Source organism: Cervus elaphus, chromosome 2 (assembly GCF_910594005.1).
Source record: "Cervus elaphus chromosome 2, mCerEla1.1, whole genome shotgun sequence".
Classification (NCBI taxonomy): domain Eukaryota; kingdom Metazoa; phylum Chordata; class Mammalia; order Artiodactyla; family Cervidae; genus Cervus; species Cervus elaphus.
In genome coordinates this window covers 18,685,568-18,702,993 of record NC_057816.1, presented here as the reverse complement: position 1 = coordinate 18,702,993, position 17,426 = coordinate 18,685,568, and the positions used below count along the sequence as shown (strand labels likewise).

At 46.5% G+C, this 17,426-nt stretch overlaps 1 protein-coding gene across 4 annotated transcripts in view; it reads right to left on the bottom strand.

Annotated features, from left to right (window-relative positions):
* Positions 1-1,275: 1,275 nt before the first annotated feature.
* Positions 1,276-17,426, bottom strand: part of ETS1 (ETS proto-oncogene 1, transcription factor) — a 140,420-nt gene continuing 124,269 nt past the window's right edge. For all 4 annotated transcript variants that reach the window (XM_043873432.1, XM_043873444.1, XM_043873438.1 and 1 more), the window contains 2 exons: positions 6,796-6,914; positions 1,276-5,115 (listed from right to left, as the gene is read on the bottom strand). In XM_043873432.1, the coding sequence (XP_043729367.1) occupies positions 4,900-5,115; positions 6,796-6,914 (335 nt within the window). In that variant the 3' untranslated portion in view covers positions 1,276-4,899. The remainder of the gene's footprint in view (positions 5,116-6,795; positions 6,915-17,426) is intronic.

Here is a 17,426-nt window from a genome sequence, read left to right as displayed (position 1 = left end):
AAGTCTGGAGGGAGTTTTAGAAGATACTGTCCCTCCTCCATCACCCCAGCTTCTATATGGTGGTCTCAGCAGGATCATCGAGATGACCAAAGCCTAGCTGTCTGAGAATTCCCCAGTCAAACGCTAGCTCTTAGTTTGAGCAACAGAGGTCTAAGCTGATTCAGTCAAGTGTATCTGGTATCTTTTAACCTAGCCAGCATGAAATAACATATTCTGTAGGAATAACAGCATCTTGACAGTGATGAAAAGCTGTCTGACCAGATCCCTGTCTGAGACGAAGCCCTGGTCTCTATATTCTGTGGATTCAGGGGGAGAAGAGCTCAGATGTGGCCTCAGGTTGGCTCTGGAGTTGTGGTTTTGCCCAGGTTGGCAGATGAACACTAAAAAATATAAGGGCCTCCAGCCATCTCACCACGGTCCCCCAGTGAGTGGTGATGGCTTAACTGGGAGGTAGACCTGGAGCCCTCCTCTCGGCCAGTCGGGCTCCCTGACCACTGGACCACACAGTCAGTGTTTAATGTGCACTCAGGAAACCTCAAGCTCCAGGCTGGAAGAAACCAATTTTCCAAAAACAGAGCTCTCTTTGTGACCAATTCAGCAAAAATTCTCTTTCCAGCTGTGAGTCGGGATTCATGTTGTGAATGCTGGTGTTAATTAAAAACATCCACCTTCTACAGTTCTAACAACAAGAGGAAAGGCACCATGCAACATGTGTTCCTAACCCTTCTCCCCAAAGCACCTATAAATACGATTGTATTTATGACTGCTGAGGGCCTGGATATGACCATTCCCTATTTTCAGCCCCCCTGAAAGAGTTGGGGCCAAGATGGATGTAATGGGTCTGAATCGGCACAGGACAAAATGAGTGTAAGAAGGAGGGAGAAGACTGCGGTTCCCAAGCATGGACCAAAGATGCTCAACATCCTGTGTTAATATCAGGAACTTTACCTAGCTGAAATCAAATGCTTATCCCTTGAGTCATTAAAATGTTTCTTCTTATGCCTCTTAGTCCTCAGACACGATCAAAATGTGGTATGATGAGGCGGGGACATTCCACAAAGGATGACTCCATCTTCAGTAACTGGGATGTCAGATGACACTTCCCCATATTCCTATGTTAGTTCTCACTTTATTAGGAAATCTTTATCTGAAATGGTGCAGAGCTAGTGAGATCAGATGAAGTTGCATTCCTTCCTGTGCTTGTCTCTGATTGGCTAATTTGTCCTGCTTTCACACATGAACCAGACAGAAAAGAATGGAGCCAAACCCACATCGTTATGAATGAATTTCTTTGCTTTTAATCTCACACAGTTTAAAATACAATATGAAATCAGGCTACAGTATATAAAAAATTCTCCAGCAAAATGATGTGCCAGCATCAGCTACTAAAATAAACGAACAAAAAACTCCCCCATAAGAAATTTTTTTTTGCATTTAAAAAAAAACACATAGACACTTACATCGCTACATCTCTAAGCTACCTCAGTTCTGATTTTTTAAAAAGCACCTGCTTTTCCTTTTTTTTTTCATCTTGCTTTTAAATTTTCAGCTCTTAAAAAATATAAATTATATGAAAATACAAGTTGGAAAATAGTCAAACACAATATAACATCTTTTTCACCCCTATACTTCTCAGCTTAAAAAAAAAAAAGTATTCTAAAAAAAAGTTCAATAACTGAGGCAGTATTCCTGATAGAGATAAATTTCATTTTAATATATATATTTTATATATGTATATGTATACATATATTTATGGTTCCTCGAAACTTCTTTGGAATGTAGATAAGAGTTCAACCCATTTATATAGACCCCAACAGAGAAAGCAGCATGCACAGCATGACTAGGATAGAGAAGGTGTCGTTTTCACCATGAAGATTAGGCAGGTTAATGCTCTAAAACCCAGAGTGTTCAGCTCCAAAGTGAGGAAAAGCATATCTGATCTCTGAATGTTACCTCCAATCTCCATAGCCACAAAACCAGGGCTCTGTGTAGGGAAGTCCCTCCCCTGAAAGTGAAAGGGAACCAAAGTGACTCTGAACCCTACAGCCCAAACCAACACGGGTTAACAGATGCATCTCCAGGAAAACAGAGTTTCACCCAACTCAACCAGATCTGCCCATCCTTCCTCTGAAGTTAGCATGTGTTTTTATTTTTTTTAAAGCAGAAATCCAACAATTCTGCTCCATTTCCAGTGTATAAACCACCCACCACTCTTCCTGGGATGGTCTCTGGACAGAAGGAGGAAAAAAAAAGAAAAAGCATCTGGCCAGATTGACAAAGCTGTTTGAACTAACACGCTATCTACAAATACTGAAAATGGTGGACGGAGAGAGAGCAGGATGGGGGAGGGGGGGTGCCTCTTAGCAAACAGGCGGCTGAGGAGCATGAGGAGGCACTTGTTTACGTCTTCTCTGCTAGGGAATTATGGCAGGAGTCAGACATACACAGGGCGGGGGGTCTCAGCATCGATTTAAAAGGAAAGGGCTGTTGAGCTGAGAAAGTGATATGCCTGGTGGCAAAGAAGCAAGGACCGAAGTCTGGCCTTGGTTCTACTCTCACCCATCACTGAAATGTGGAAAGACATCATGAGAAAGCCCCAGCATTCTCTCAGCTGCAGTTCTGCACGTCTGCAAACACACACAGAGACACACACAGGCACGCACACACACATCTTTGCCAGTGCCCAACAAAGATCACATAATCTAAGAGAAAACAATGTAGTCCAAACAGTTCCGCCTAACACTCCCTGAGCGGCTCCTAAAATATGTCGAGAGCTTCGTTAAGGCACCTGCGTCTGGAAGAAGATCACAATACACAGCTGGGCGAAATGCTGCCTCTGCTTTCCAAGCGGATGCTCCGATTTCTCGGTATGAGGAAGCGCGTGAATCACAGAGTCAAGTTCCTGATAATCCGGGGTCTGCAAGAAGACCTGGGAGAAAACGATCCACTTTCTTGAAGCTAGAAGGTAGTTAGTAGACTTCCAGTTTCTCAGCTGGAGCCCAACAAGGGCCAAGCCCGAGAAGCCCGTCCTGAAGGTTTCTTGCCCTCCCTCACTGAAAGCCATCCCTCGGTCACCCTCCTTTTCAATCCGGCACCTGTCGAGCTGAGGAAGAGGGGATTCTAATTGTATTAGGCACTTTTCCTTAGTAGTCAGATGTTGGTCCCCTCTCCCAAACTCCATTTTCGGATGACCCTTTACAATGGCCTCGGTTGATGATGTTTGTAGTTCAACTCTGGGAGAAGTAAAAGTAGATTTGAATCTCATGGACCACCTTATTGCTACACCCAAGCTCCTTTCCTTATAGTTCCTATGCCTTCAAGCTTCCTTCCTTTGCGATTACCAACATTCCCTTAGCCTGCGCCAGGATAACAGATCCAAGCACAGGGCCCTTATAGCATCTGCTCTGTGCACCTTTGCCTGCCCACCCAGTCTCACCTGACACTCAACTCAGCTGCCTTAAACCCTTCAAAGGAAAGCCTTGCACTTTTCCCAAAGACAGCCGAGCCACATTTTATTCCTAGGCTCCCTCAGTTTCCATGGCTTCTAAAACCCAGGACATCTAAATGGCTTTATCAGACACTCTCCAACTCATGACCTGTCTGCGGCTACTCTTTCACTCACCCATCAGAAAGCTGTACATTTCCTTCTACTGAACAACAGAGTGGGGAAAAGTGATAAATGTGGGATGCTGGAAAAATAAGACACAAAGGACAAAGTACAGAGTGTTAGTTGGGAAGGACATGCATTCAGGACTTATTTCCTAAGACCTGAGGGGTAATGCCCGTGCATACAGATTTTATTCCAAGTCATGTATGTTACAAGTCTAAAAAACCAGTAGAGAACCAGGTCAATCTTCTCCCTTCACTCCCTGTTTCATAAGACTACTACAGTGCTCCTACATTTACTATTGTCCAAAGCAGGGCTGCAAAATACATTCAGTTCAAAGACTTAATGCTTCTTAGCTCAATGTGAAGTCCAAACTCTAAGAATACACTCATGACAAATAAGTAGAGGGGTGTGATCATAATTTTTAAAAATTAAAGGAGAAACTCACATGCACAGTTCCCTTGTACCCAAATTAGCATCATTTTTTTCCTTCACACATCAGTCACATGAACTTGGGATCCCCAAATCTCAGTGACGGCGCTTTGTCTTTCCAGTGGGGTCTATATAAACAGTTTCCTTTCACTGTGTCAGAATCCTCAGTCGGCAAATAAAAACAAAATTGCATGATTATCGCAATACTGAGACCACCTTAGAGCTTAAGACGATTTTTAAGGAAAAAAAAAAATACTGGCACAAAATTTAATAGAATAAATTTTAACACAAAAACAGTTTCAGCCCCTCCCCACTGAAGTCCATCTTTGTTTCAAAAGTAGAACAAAAAGGTCAATAGTCCATGATTTTTTAGTGCACCCCCAAACAAAAGGCTTTATCCTACCTCCCTCTTTTTTGCCCTCCCAGACCTAAAGACAAAAGGAAATTAATTGCCTTTCATTAGTTTCAAGACTCCTGGTGCATCAATTTCTTTTGCTAATAGGTCCATAACTCAAGACATATCTTTTTTCGTGGATGACTTTTTTTTTTATATATAAATGACTGGATGTGTTAGTCTCTTCCTCCCTTAAGCCAGATTCTTCAAGCTTCTAAGAAGGCCCTTGTCTCCTGAAAATCCGCTCCAGAATTTCTTGTCCCACCCACCCCACCAGTCCTGGCTCTCCTCCAACGGCGCACAATGGATTATAGCTGCAGCTCACTTAGCTCCCACCCCTGAATGTAAAAAAAAATGAGTTCTGGAAAATTAAAAATAGAATAACAATTAAAAAATTAAAGAGTCCGACCGATATGGTTGTTCTCTGAAATGTCTCAGCAGGGTTTCCCCGGCCCCTCAGCGCCCATCACTCGTCGGCGTCGGGCTTGACATCCAGCATGGCATGGAGCTCCTCAGGCGTGTACCCCAGCAGGCTTTGCAGGTCACACACAAAACGGTACACGTAGCGTTTACCCGCTGTCTTGTGGATGATGTTTTTGTCATAATAGTAGCGAAGGCCACGGCTCAGTTTCTCATAATTCATCTTAGGCTTGTTTTTCCTTTTTCCCCATCTCCTGGCCACCTGAAATTTAATTTTTAAAAAAGAAGAGGAGGTGAACACTTCCAGAATAAGCCAAAGATACATGTTAATATGCCTGCACTCATTGGTGATGACCCATGATGTTCAAAAGATGGCTAGAGATTCATCGACAAAGAAGTTACTTTTCTGAATTCCAAGTGTGGAGGGCTAGCCCAGGTTGGCAGTGAAGTGGATTCTTTAAGTTGATGAAAGCACAGTGACCCTGAACTGCTATGGAACGGGAGTTAAAGCATTTGATATTTAAAAAAGAGTCTTTTTTCATAGAAGACACTACAGAGTCTCCTCTTATCCCGCATTATTAATAGAACGTCTCTGCTTTGAAAGCATGAGATCTGATGTGAGGGACGAAGGATTGAGTTACAGTCACACCTGTCTTTCATCAACAGGAAGCATCTTTTTCTTTTTTTTTTTGAGGCGCAGGGCTTCTCACCTCAGCCGGAACAGAGGGCCTGTCTCTCTCTTATTCATTGCTCCGCATCCTCCGAATTTGGGCGTGTCATAGCGCAACCACTCACTATTTGTTTTTTTGTTTCTGTTTTCTTATTGATGTATAATTGATTTACAATGTTGTGTTAGTTTCAGGTTATAGGATAGCAAGGTGATTCACTTCTACATACATGTATCTTCAGATCTTTTCCCCTTATAGATTATCACAGAATACTGACTAGAGTTCCCTGTGCTATACAGTAGGCCCTTGCTGGTTGCCAACTCTTTGCGACCCCATGGACTATACACATCCATGGAATTCTCCAGGCCAGAACACTGGAGTGGGTATCTCTTCCCTTCTCCAGGGGATCTTCGCAACCCAGGGATCGAACCAAGGTCTCCTGCATTACCGGCAGATTCTTTACCAGCTGAGCCACAAGGGAAGCCCAAGGATACTCGAGTAGGTAGCCCATCCCTTCTCCAGGGGATCTTCCCGGCCCAGGGATTGAACCAGGGTCTCCTGCATTGCAGGCGGATTCTTTACCAACTTCTCAGCTGATAAAGAATCCGCCTGCAATGTGTATATGTTCATCCCAAACTCAGTGTATTCCTCCCTCCGTCACTGTTTGTTGAAGAAAAAAACGAAATAATGAGTGAATCGCACCAAACTTTGAAGGCCTCTCAAACTGTCAGACGCCTTCCATATTCACAGAGCCACAAGACCAAGAAGGAAACAAAGTCAGAGAAGGCAACTGGTGTTTTTGTCGTTTAGTCGCTAAGTCGGGTTCGACTCCTTTTGTGAGCCCATGGACTGCAGCCCACCAGATTCTTCTGTCCATAGCATTTTCTAGGCAAGAATACTGGAGTGGGTTGCCATTTCCTTCTCCAGGGGATCTTACCAGCCCAGGGACTGAACCCGAGTATCCTGCACTGGCAGGTGGGTACTTTACCACTGGGCCACCAGGAAAGCCCAACTTGTGTTTACAAAAGGCCTAACATGTGACAGGCACTGTAGGCACAACCTATCCGTTAAGCCAAAAAATGAACGGACAACATAGATCTTTTCTTTGTTTTCCAAATGATGCAACTAAGGCTCAGAGGAGGTCCCCCCCAAGTAGCAAGTGGCAGAGCTGGGATTCAAACCCTAGAAAACACCATCAAGCCCCATACCACCCATCCCCAGAGCTCTCTCTCACCCTCCCTGGACACAACACTCTCAAGCCACTCCCTCCTTACCTCATCTGGGTCAGAAAGCTTGAATTCCCAGCCATCTCCTGTCCAGCTGATGAAAGACTGACAGGACTTATCCGTGAGTAATTCCAGAAGAAACTGCCACAGCTGGATCGGTCCGCTGCCTGGGGACACAAGCCATGGTGAATCACTACACCAGACGCGCCACACGCTCAGCAGCGAATCCCACGACAGGGCGCCCCCCTCCCAGCCCATCAGCCAGGGGAAAACGAGGGCAACCCAGAGCACAGGAGTTGCAGGAGCTTGTGGAACAGATCGAAAAGGTGAAGAATTCCCACCAAAACCGCCTTTAGGATGGAGTATCAATTGCCTTATTTAGATCGATTTAAAAGTCAGTCCATTTTTTATGGCTAAGCAAACTCTAGAAAGAAAATCCTGGATCTCTCCTTTGACATATTCTAAGGCAACATGGTCTGTTTGGCCTTCAAAAACAAAGTCATTATTTTTGCCTTAAAAAGTACTCAAGATATGAACCGAGGAGTGTATTTGCCAGCTCCAAGCAGAAGTTAAAGCCCCAAAGCAAAGCCTACAGTAAGGACCCTTTGGTCCCTGGTTTTCGAGAAGAATCATTACCTCAGGGTGATCTAACAAGGGAAGAGAAATTAGATTTCTCTTGGTCATAATATTCCTCTCTACCACAATCCCCAAGATGCCTACAGGCAAGCATCCAAACTAAGAAAGGGAGGAAATTAACTTGCCAGCTATGAAACCCTCAAAGGTCAGGTTAGCACTGTCTCAGAGATCCACCATGGTTCAGTAGACTCTAATTCTCTCTCTCTCTCTCTCTCACACACACACACACACACACACACACAATTCTCGTCTTAGTCATCAACACTGTCAACATTAGTTCTGGAAGGCCTGACATACTCTGATTGTCAGTTTATCTTACACTAAAAGAGTTTATGCTACATAGATTTCCTTCTAGGATAGTTTTCTATTCAGAAATGAAAATGATGCTAGAGATTCCTATCTGATTTATGGGTGTAGCTACAGAGACAGATACGGGCTCAACAGTCCACACGGCTTGTTACATGTCTACACTGTGTAGACGTATAGGCCTTATTAACACCATCTCAGAAGCAATCTGGACATAGTGCAGTTGGAGAGACCCAGTCGATGTAGACAAAGCCTGGCATTCTCTGACTCACATAAGAAAACCTGAGTTTGTTAGGCTCTAATCCTTAACCTGAGTTTCAAATGTGTCTGATCCTAAGTAAACAGATCCAGTAGGAAACAAGCTTGCATTGCCTCTCGATCTAATGAAGAAATGCCCTTCATGATCTAGGAGGGCGATCTCTTGTCATATCTCGGAAACACCTACAAGACATTTTCACGTTCACCATTTTGCTTATTCCTAAAACCAACTCCCCAGTCTCCTTATAGGCGTGGTAGACTGGGCTGACTGCCTCCATTCTATCAGTGCAGAGTAAGGTGCTCAGAAAAAAATGATGTGACATTGGTCTAGGCACAGTTAGAAAACAGTGGGCCAATCCCTGGACCTTGACTCCAGGTCCCAGGGTAATCGTGATGGACGCCTATGAACAAACAGCAGCTGGTGTGCATCATCACTGGTGGGACACCCCAAGGAAGCCTTGGCTATAATAACAGCATCCCTGCGGTCCCTCCTCAACCCAGCCCAAGCTCAGCAAGGAAAATGAAATACCTCTACCTCACCCTTCTGTGAATGAACCCTGAGTACTTTAAAACCATCTTGCAAGAAATACCTTACACATATTCTAGAATTAAATAATTCAGCCAATGCCTGCAAAGTATATTAACATTTGAAGAAACAGTCCCAGGAATGACACTGGTAAAGCCTTACCCCCTTCTCTGTTTCTACCCCAATGAAAAAAAAAACCATATTTTCTAGACAGCTCAGACACATTTGTAGTTTCCTTGGCAGCCAAGTAGTCACCAGCTACAACCCTCTGCCAGGAAGAATGTCCTGTCGTGACTTCCTATGAGGAATCCATTGAGAAGCCATCCGGATGGGCAGGAGGAAAACAAATTTCTATTAAGAAATGCTATAGAATTAGTTACAATAGCCCTTGTGGCATAATAGGTATCCTGAAGAAGTGTAGAAGAGATACCCACTGAACCACTGAAATGAAACATGAAAGGAAAAATCAACTATCCCAAAATTATGAAAATAAGCCAGGGAGTTCATGGTGCTCTCTTGGGTCAAGACCACAGACCATAGACATGGTGGAGAGAGGTCTGCCTTCAGACACCTGGTAATAGAAAACAGGAACAGGAGCTAGGATTTATTGTACACCTACTATGTACCACAGTAATATGTCATGTTTTAGAGAATCTTATTGGGTTCGCCAAAATGTTCATTCGGGTTTTTCCATAACGTCATATGGAAAAATCTGAATGATCTTTTTGACCAACCCAATATTTATCCCTCACAGTAACTCCATGAGTAGATACTACTATTATCACATTTGTTTCTCCCACTGTACAGTAGAGAAAACTGAACCACTGTGTGCCTTGTCCAAGGTTGTGCAGGTCAGAAGTGGTGTGACTAGAACCCAGGCAGCCTGACCCCGTAAATCTCCATCTCAACACTCCAAAGCCCCCAGGGAAGTTCAACCCAGAGCTGGCATCTAACCTGCCCGCTGGCTGCAATGGTTCTGGGGGTAAAAGGACCTTGCATGTGAAAAACATCTCTTCCCCTTGGCTCACAGCAAGCAGTCCGGGACACCGGATGGCCAGTGGTTCCCCTGTCAGTCTGACCACTGGGGACCTTGGTGTCCCCTACACAGGTGACACTTCCAGCTCCATCTGAACCCCTCATGGTCACCATTAGGCCATGTAATTTCATTACTTCTCACCCCCACTAGTTGTCTTCAAACCTCTCTCATATTGTGTGTGTGTGTGTGTGTGTGTGTGCGCGCGCACACGCCTGCATGCGCGCTCAGTCGTGTCCAACTCTTTGAGACCCCATGAAGGCTCCCCTGTCCATGGGATTTTTCAGATGAGAATACTGGAGTGGGCTGCCATTTCCTTCTCCAGGGACTCTTCCCAGCCCAGGGCTCGAACCTGAGTCTCTTGCATCTCCTGCATTGGCAGGTGGATTTTTCACTGCTGAGCCTATGGGGGAAGCCCTCTTTCATACCACTTGTCTTAAAATCCCTTTAGGGATAAGGGGTCTAATTATACCAGGTTGAGTAAAGAGGAAAAATTATGGGGATTCTTTTCCCCGGGAAGTTGTGGTCAGTGGCAGGGAGAAGCACGCACATCCGGATTCCCGGGGAGGGGGGTCCAAGAGCCACCTCTGGCCCCCACCCTTCAGATGTGCAGCCGTGGAGTGGGGACGGGGCTTGGATTAGCGTCACAGGGACCAGCTCACAAGGAAGGGATGTCAGACAACTACTCCCGCTGTTCCTGCTGCCGCTTCAGAGCCGCGCCCCGTTGTCCGCGTACATCTGATCCCTGGGGTCTGTGGATGTGGCCGGGGCGGGTTGAGTCCTTGCGCATGGGTGTTTTTTTCCCCTCCATGTGAGTTGTCCTTTGTTCATAAGGAACACAAAACTGAAATTCGGGAATTGGGAGCCCAAGTCCTAGGTGTGGCGCCTCTTTTTTTTTTCCTATTTACTGAAGGGAAGAGGGAGGGTAAATAGGAAAACCAGATGCCAAGAGAAACGACAGGGCGCAGGATGGGGAGGCAGGGAGGGACGGGTCTGCAGGGCTGCACAAGAGCGAAGTCATAGCAACAGTGATGTCAGCGCGCGTTTCCTTCCCTTATTCTTGAGGAGAGATCCTGCCAGCCTACCCCCGCCAATGGCACGCACGGCGCTCCCACCGGGGCATTCTGGAAGCGCCTGCTAATCTTTCAGAAAGCCCGCATTGTGACCCTGAATAAAAGGGATCCATGATGTCTCCCAGAAATTCCTCTCTTGTACATTTCTGCTGACACCCCAACCCTCTTTTAGGTTGTGCGGGCATCAGAGATAGGACAGACATGGGCTTCTTTTCCCTGCCAGACAGTCCGGAACATGGGCGTCGGGGTGGCTGGTCCCCAGGCTGGACCAGTGGAGAGTCCCACGCTGGAGCCTGTTTCCATGACAATGTATCCATCCTCCCCTTGGGTCTGGGAGGGAAGATCAGGACCTCTCAGGTGGCCCACTCCCAGAGCTGACTCTGGGGTCACTGGTGACTCCAACCTGATGGCAGCACCAAGTCCAGGCCCAAGGGAAGTTCTCAAGCCCCAGACTTGCCCACATGCTGGCTGAGGTTGGCCCGCTCAATCTGAGCTCTCGCAGGGGCTGTTTCCGTATCGCTTGGCATCAGTCTGCCCAAATCTGCGGGGCCCGGGCTCCATCCCTGCCTCCTTCCCTCCGACGCATCTTCATGGGGAAAAGCCTTCTCCTCGCCTCCACTCCACTCACACCTCCTCTCGGCCCCGGGCCCAGCCCCCTCCACCCACCCAACCACTCTGATCCCAGTGACCTTTGTCCCAGGAGCGGAGAACGGTGCTAATAATAGTGCCAGTCATGGGCAGGGAGCTCACACACCGAGTGTGACTCACAATGCTGTCCCTGTCCAGGGCCCAGGGCAGTCAACGGCGGCCTTCACCAGGCCGCCCCGGGGTGTCACACGTCAGGAATCCAGTGGCATCATTGGGAAACTATGCTTCTCAAGTCGAAGCTCTGAACCACAACAACAGAGGGTCCCTGTTCGAAGGAAGTCTCTCTCGCAGGCGGGGCGGGGAGGTGGGGGGGGGACTCCCCCCCTCCACGGCTGCAGTGGGGAATTTCCTCTGACTGCTTTGTTCTTCTCGGCTTCTGGGGAAGAGGAAAATTCTTAGTACAACACTGACAGCCCCAATCCGAAAACGGGGACACGGCCTCCGGACAGATAACATCAGGTGGGTACCTGGAGGGACCCCAGGACAGCAAAGCAAGTCGCAGGAGGATGCCTCCCTCCAGGGGGACCCTTAAAGCATGTCAAATTCAAGGCTATAATCGCTCTCTTTTTTATTTAAGGCAAAACTTGAAGTGAATTTCTACTCATTGAGTTGATTACACCCCTTTGTCTAGGGACTAGAAGGTCCCCATCTATCTAGATGAGGGGTGGTTATTTAAAAGCCCTGCTTTTTGTTCCCTCCATTACTCTGAGGCTAAGATGTGAGCTACTTGGGTACAAGGAAAGGCACAGGCTAGGATGTTAGCAAGGTGTTCCCAATGAAGGTGCTCTGGTTCATAATCCTGCTCCATGTGGCCACCTGTGGGTATCTTTCTTCTCATTTTCTAGGCGTGGGGGTTGCCAGCCATGGTGATGATCTCACTGCTCGTGAACCACGGTCAGAGCGGGACTTCAGCTTTTCCAGCTCAGCTGCACGTTCTCACTCCGTCACCTGTGCCCAGCGCAAGGCTACCATGCAAGAGTCAGGCCCCGGGCAGCCGGCGTCTCGTCTCGGGCAGCCTCCCATCATGCTTTGCTGTCAGCAGGGCCAGCCCCGACGGCTGGCTCTCCCTGCATCTCTCTCATCACTAGGACACATGCTCCAGGGGCTGGGCCCACGTGTTTTTCCTGCTGTAACCTAAAGCCTGGGATGGTGCCTCACCAACAAATACCAACTATCAAAAAACCTGCTTGCTGTTAAATGATCCAGCTGTCAGCTCCCTGGGAGCCTGGGTTGCATCTGATTGACCCTTACAGGCATAGTCAGTGCCCGGCCTGGGACCTGGTCTTGGACAGGTGAGCGCTGTAAACATTTACTGAACTGCCTTACTCAAACAATCCTCCTGTGCGGAAAGGTATCAGGGTTTTGAAAAGGTGACCCAAACTGCTTCTATTAAACTATATTTGGGGCCAAACAATATGGGGGACTCCCAGGCTACATTTCATCAACATGCACCCCAAAATAAAAACGACCACACCTCTGGTCCTTTGGGGATTCATCTGCTACTTTGAGAATCTAATCTCTGTAGCTCGACTCTCCAAGTCAAATCAAACACCTCAGTGTGGGCAGGACACCGCATTTATTTTAACCTATGAAACTCTCATGGTTGGTCACCCTTGCAGCAGGGTTCACTTGGCCCTGATAGCACACATCTGACAGGTGGTCCTAAAACAGAGGAACGGGACCGTACGGCCCCTCCCTCTCACCCAGGTGTCTCTACCCACAGCCAAACGATGGTGGCAAAAACAGAACACTCGAATCCAGAAATGACCCATCTGTTCACAAGTTTATCTTTCTTACAAACTACTGCAGGATGGCATCACTGACTCAATGGACATGAGTTTGAGCAAACTCCGGGGGATAGTAAAGGACAGGGGAGCCTGGCGTGCTATAGACCATGAGGTTGCAGAGAGCTGGACACGACTGAATGAACAGCAACAACTGCAGGAGTGCCCAGCTCTGGGGGTGGGCGGGTGACCCCAGAATCTAAATGTCACCCCCTTCTTGTCAACCCCATTCTAAATTATCATTCACAAATGATCCCAAAGTCCCTCTTTATCCTTTCAGTTCTTATGACGTGACGTTTAATGAGAAACTGAACAGAAAGCATCCTGACAGTGTCTTGACCTCTGGGCCAAACTCAACATGAAGCTGCACTGTCCTCTGCCTAAGGATGAAGGAGTCGGTACCCAGGGCACAAGGAAGATTTTCAAAAGAAGGAAGAGCAGAGACTGCATGGTACTTTGGCTTGGTTTTACGCCTGTAAGAGCCTTTCCCCATTTCTTCTGAGTTATGTCCCTCCTTTTCTCCCAATTCAACCCAATCTCACCTCATCCCCACCACAATCTACGCACAACCCATTCTGTAACTGGCTGAGATGCCTTGGTTCAACAAATCACTCTAAACCATTATGTTCTATACACTTGTTCTCTATCAATGGCTAGTAACTCAAGGACAGCAATCCAGGATCTAAGTTACTATAACTCAACTCATAACCACAAACAACATTCTAACAGGTGCTTGAAAACCATCTCTCGTGAATATCATGAAAGACAACAGGTTCATGCCCTTGCATTTATGGATGCTAGAACAGCCAGTATCTAGCAATGGAAATAATTAAGAAAACAAAACCAGCCTTTAATGTCAAGTCCACGTCTCTGAAACAGTAGACCAAAAGAAAGGAGGAAGCATTTCAAAAAATTTAAACAAATATGTCGGACATTGGGTATACTGACTGAGATGACAGCAGACAGTATCCTATAAAATGAAAATATATACATGATGGTAGGAAATGCCCAACATAGGGAGTCCAGTGTCTAGAGCCTTGACCCCACTTCTTCCCTGATTCATTGAGTGATCTCATACAGCTCATTTAACCTCTCTGGGCTTTAGTTTATCCATCTCTAAAATGCAAATAGTTATCATAGCTCCTTCCTGCTTTATAGACATATATATAAAGAGCTGACCACAGTGTAGAACAGTTTGGGAATATAAAACAGAACAGTAGAATTAAACAGAAGAATTCGACAACAGAAAAAAAATATTTTTAAAAGCAGACTTTTCAAAAGAAAAACAGGATGGAATAGAAAAACAAAATAGCAAAAGCACTAAATAAAATTTAATTATTCTTCCAAGAATTCAATTGGCCTTTTATATGGCAACTTTGAAAGAGGAGAAAGTTAGAAGGGAAAGCAAAATGATTAACATATATAAATGTAAAATGTTTTAAACACTGTAGCTGAGAAGACAGTTAAGGTTTTTTCAAGTGAGGGATAACTCTGAAGTTCCTGCTCTAATTCAAAGTAGGCAGGCACAGAAAGAGCAGATGCAAACTGCTTTGCAAGTGAAAGTATAGCCGACATTTACGGTTTGGGGAAATCTTGGCCACAGACAGACTTAGATCCTCTTTCCCCCAATGTACTTTTTTTTTCCCTAATCACTTATACTCCACAGCAAGCCCACTCCACCTAATAATTATGTCGGGCTGAGCAACACTGAGTCCAGCATTCCCCACAAATGTCTGTAGTTTGGCCCAAGAGACAGATCCCATCAGTATTAATCGAAGGAAGAGCAGAAAGTCTTGTCCAGAGATCAATGTCCAAGACCGTCCTGGCAGGGAGCCTAGTTGGCTGGCCTTAGCTCAGCCAGACTCCCCAACTTGGGGCAGACTTAACTGAGACTCACTTGGGTCTGCCTGGGGCCTGCGCAAAAGACAGTTACACACTTGAGTGTCTAAAGGAAAGGCCCTTGTTTTTGCTTGCGCTCCTCACACCTGCAAGTGTTCAAGGACACACGTGTGGGGGTGGCTGCAGGGAGAAGAGACGGTTCCTCTCTTAAAGGGGCAGCCTGTCCTCAAAGGCAGGCACCTTCCCTCCAAACTCAAGAATTCTGTCTAATCACGTTCACCCTGCCACTCAGACACACTCCTGGACAGCGAGCTGGCAAAGCGCAAGCCAGGAAGTGGGTTTCTTCAGAGCTTTTCTTCCCAATGTCTTCTAGGTAACTGATTGTTTTAAGAAGTCACCAGAAATGAGTGAGGTCTGGATTTGAGGGTATAGAGTGCAAACAGATGCTGAAGCTCCAATACTTTGGCTACCTGATGAGAAGAACAGACTCACTGGAAAAGACCCTGATGCTGGGAAAGACTGAGGGCAGGAAGAGAAGGGGGTGACAGAGGATGAGATGGTTGGATGGCATCACCAACTCAATGGACATGAGCTTAAGCAAACTCCAGGAAATGGTGAAGGACAGGGAAGCCAGGCCTGCTGCAGTCCATGGGGCTGCAAAGAGTCAGACCTGAGTGGGCAACTGAATAGTAACCGTGCAAATTGTGTTCAGAAATAAAAGATGCTTTAGCAAGCTAATATAAATATCCAAAGGATGTATGTATAATCACGGCTGATTCACATTGCTATATGGCAGAAGCCAATACAACATTGTAAAAATGAGAAAAACAAAACTTTTTTTTAAAAGATGAATATATATATATATATATATATATATATATATATATATATCTCCTACAGGCAATTAAAAAAAAAAAAAAGAAAATGCCTTCTTAAGCATCTAGGTCATAAGAAAGAAGATGGCTTCACTGATTAGGACTAGAAAATAAGACTTGAGAGTTCTGAAGCCTGGACCTTTCCTAGTAGATTTTCCATGCAATCTCTGAGCTTTATTTTATCCTAGGAGTAAAGTTTCCCCCTTGTACCAAAGATGAGAGAAATGAAGAAATGATTAGTTAACGTATTCAAATTCTTGGGGTGGTGAACTATATCTTAAACCATCATTGGAGCACACAACTTTTCAAGCCTTTATCCAATAAATAATTTCTGAGCACCCTGCAGATGTAAAGTGTGGTAGCCAGCCTGGGTGGAATAACAGAAGAGAGTATTAAGAGCAGCAAGGAGGCAGCAGAAGAAACACTTTCGTTCCACTGTAATGGGAGAAGCTGAAAAGGGACTGCCCACGCCTTTAAAGAAGAAAGGAGCGAGAACCCAGCCTGGAGGGGCCCTCACGAGAAATTGCACCCATCCTGGCTCTGAAGGTCACCAAACACCCCCTCAGAGCCCAGCCCTGAGAGCACCTCTCTGGCAGAGCAGGTCCCAGCCTCCACACCAAGTTCAAACTTTCACATTCACCCACCTTAGGACAACTTTCACTCTCATTATCGCTCAAGGAGAGGTGAGTCACAGAGCAAACCATACAGTTGGGTAAGGCAATGTCAACAGCAGGCACTGAATCCAGAAGCCAGTCACGGGCCACCAGCAGTGTCGGGATCGTGGTCCAGCATCCCGCTCTACGACCCGCCCAACGCCGCACTCGTCAGTCAGGGCTGATGGGGCCACGGCCACGTGAGGCTCCACCCTCTGGCCACAGGGAGCATCTGGGACTCCATCCACCAGGTCCCCAACAAGATCACGCTTTCTGGAGCTGCTGCAGCCAGGGACCAAGGCATGGAGGTCACATGAGGCCACTCCTGCCAGGCAAGGAGCTCCCCCACTGGGCAACTTTGACCGAAATTCCCAGGAGCCTGGACACCCCCTCTTCCTTGGAACTGCTGTGCCATTGGAGGTTCTTCTCACAAGTCTCCTTCCTTCCTGCCTGCCACCAGGCCTGAAAGGTCCCCACCTTCTCTTTGAAAGCCCTCCACCTTCTCTTGCTCTCTGCCACTCTGTACTTCAGACGTCCCCCACCTCCCCCGGACATTTCTTACAAGTCCAATCATGTCTCGACATCTGCTGCTCAGCAGACCCAAACTATCATGCTACTAACGTTGGATATTTTCCTCCCAATTGTCTGACTTGTGAAAAACTGTGAAAGGCCTCTTCTTTGTTGTCTGCTGTGTGACTCCGGGCTAGACCTCTTCCCTCCCTGGGAACCCTTAATTCCTTCCTTCATAAAGTGAGGATAACAGATTTTTCTCCATGTGGTTGTTGGTGACAGTTTTAAAAAATAAGAACGCATATGAAAGAGTCTAGCACACAGTAAGCGCTCAGCACACATGTGGGTTGAGTTGAAAAGCTGAAGTGACAGGTGGTGGTGGTGCGTGCATGCTGGGTTCCACCTGCCTCTTTGCGACCCCATGGACTGAAGCCCGCCAGGTTCCTCTGTCCATGCAATTCTCCAGACAAGAATACTGGAGTGGGTTGCCATTGCCTCCTCCAGGGGATCTTCCCAACCTGGGGATTGAACCCGCGTC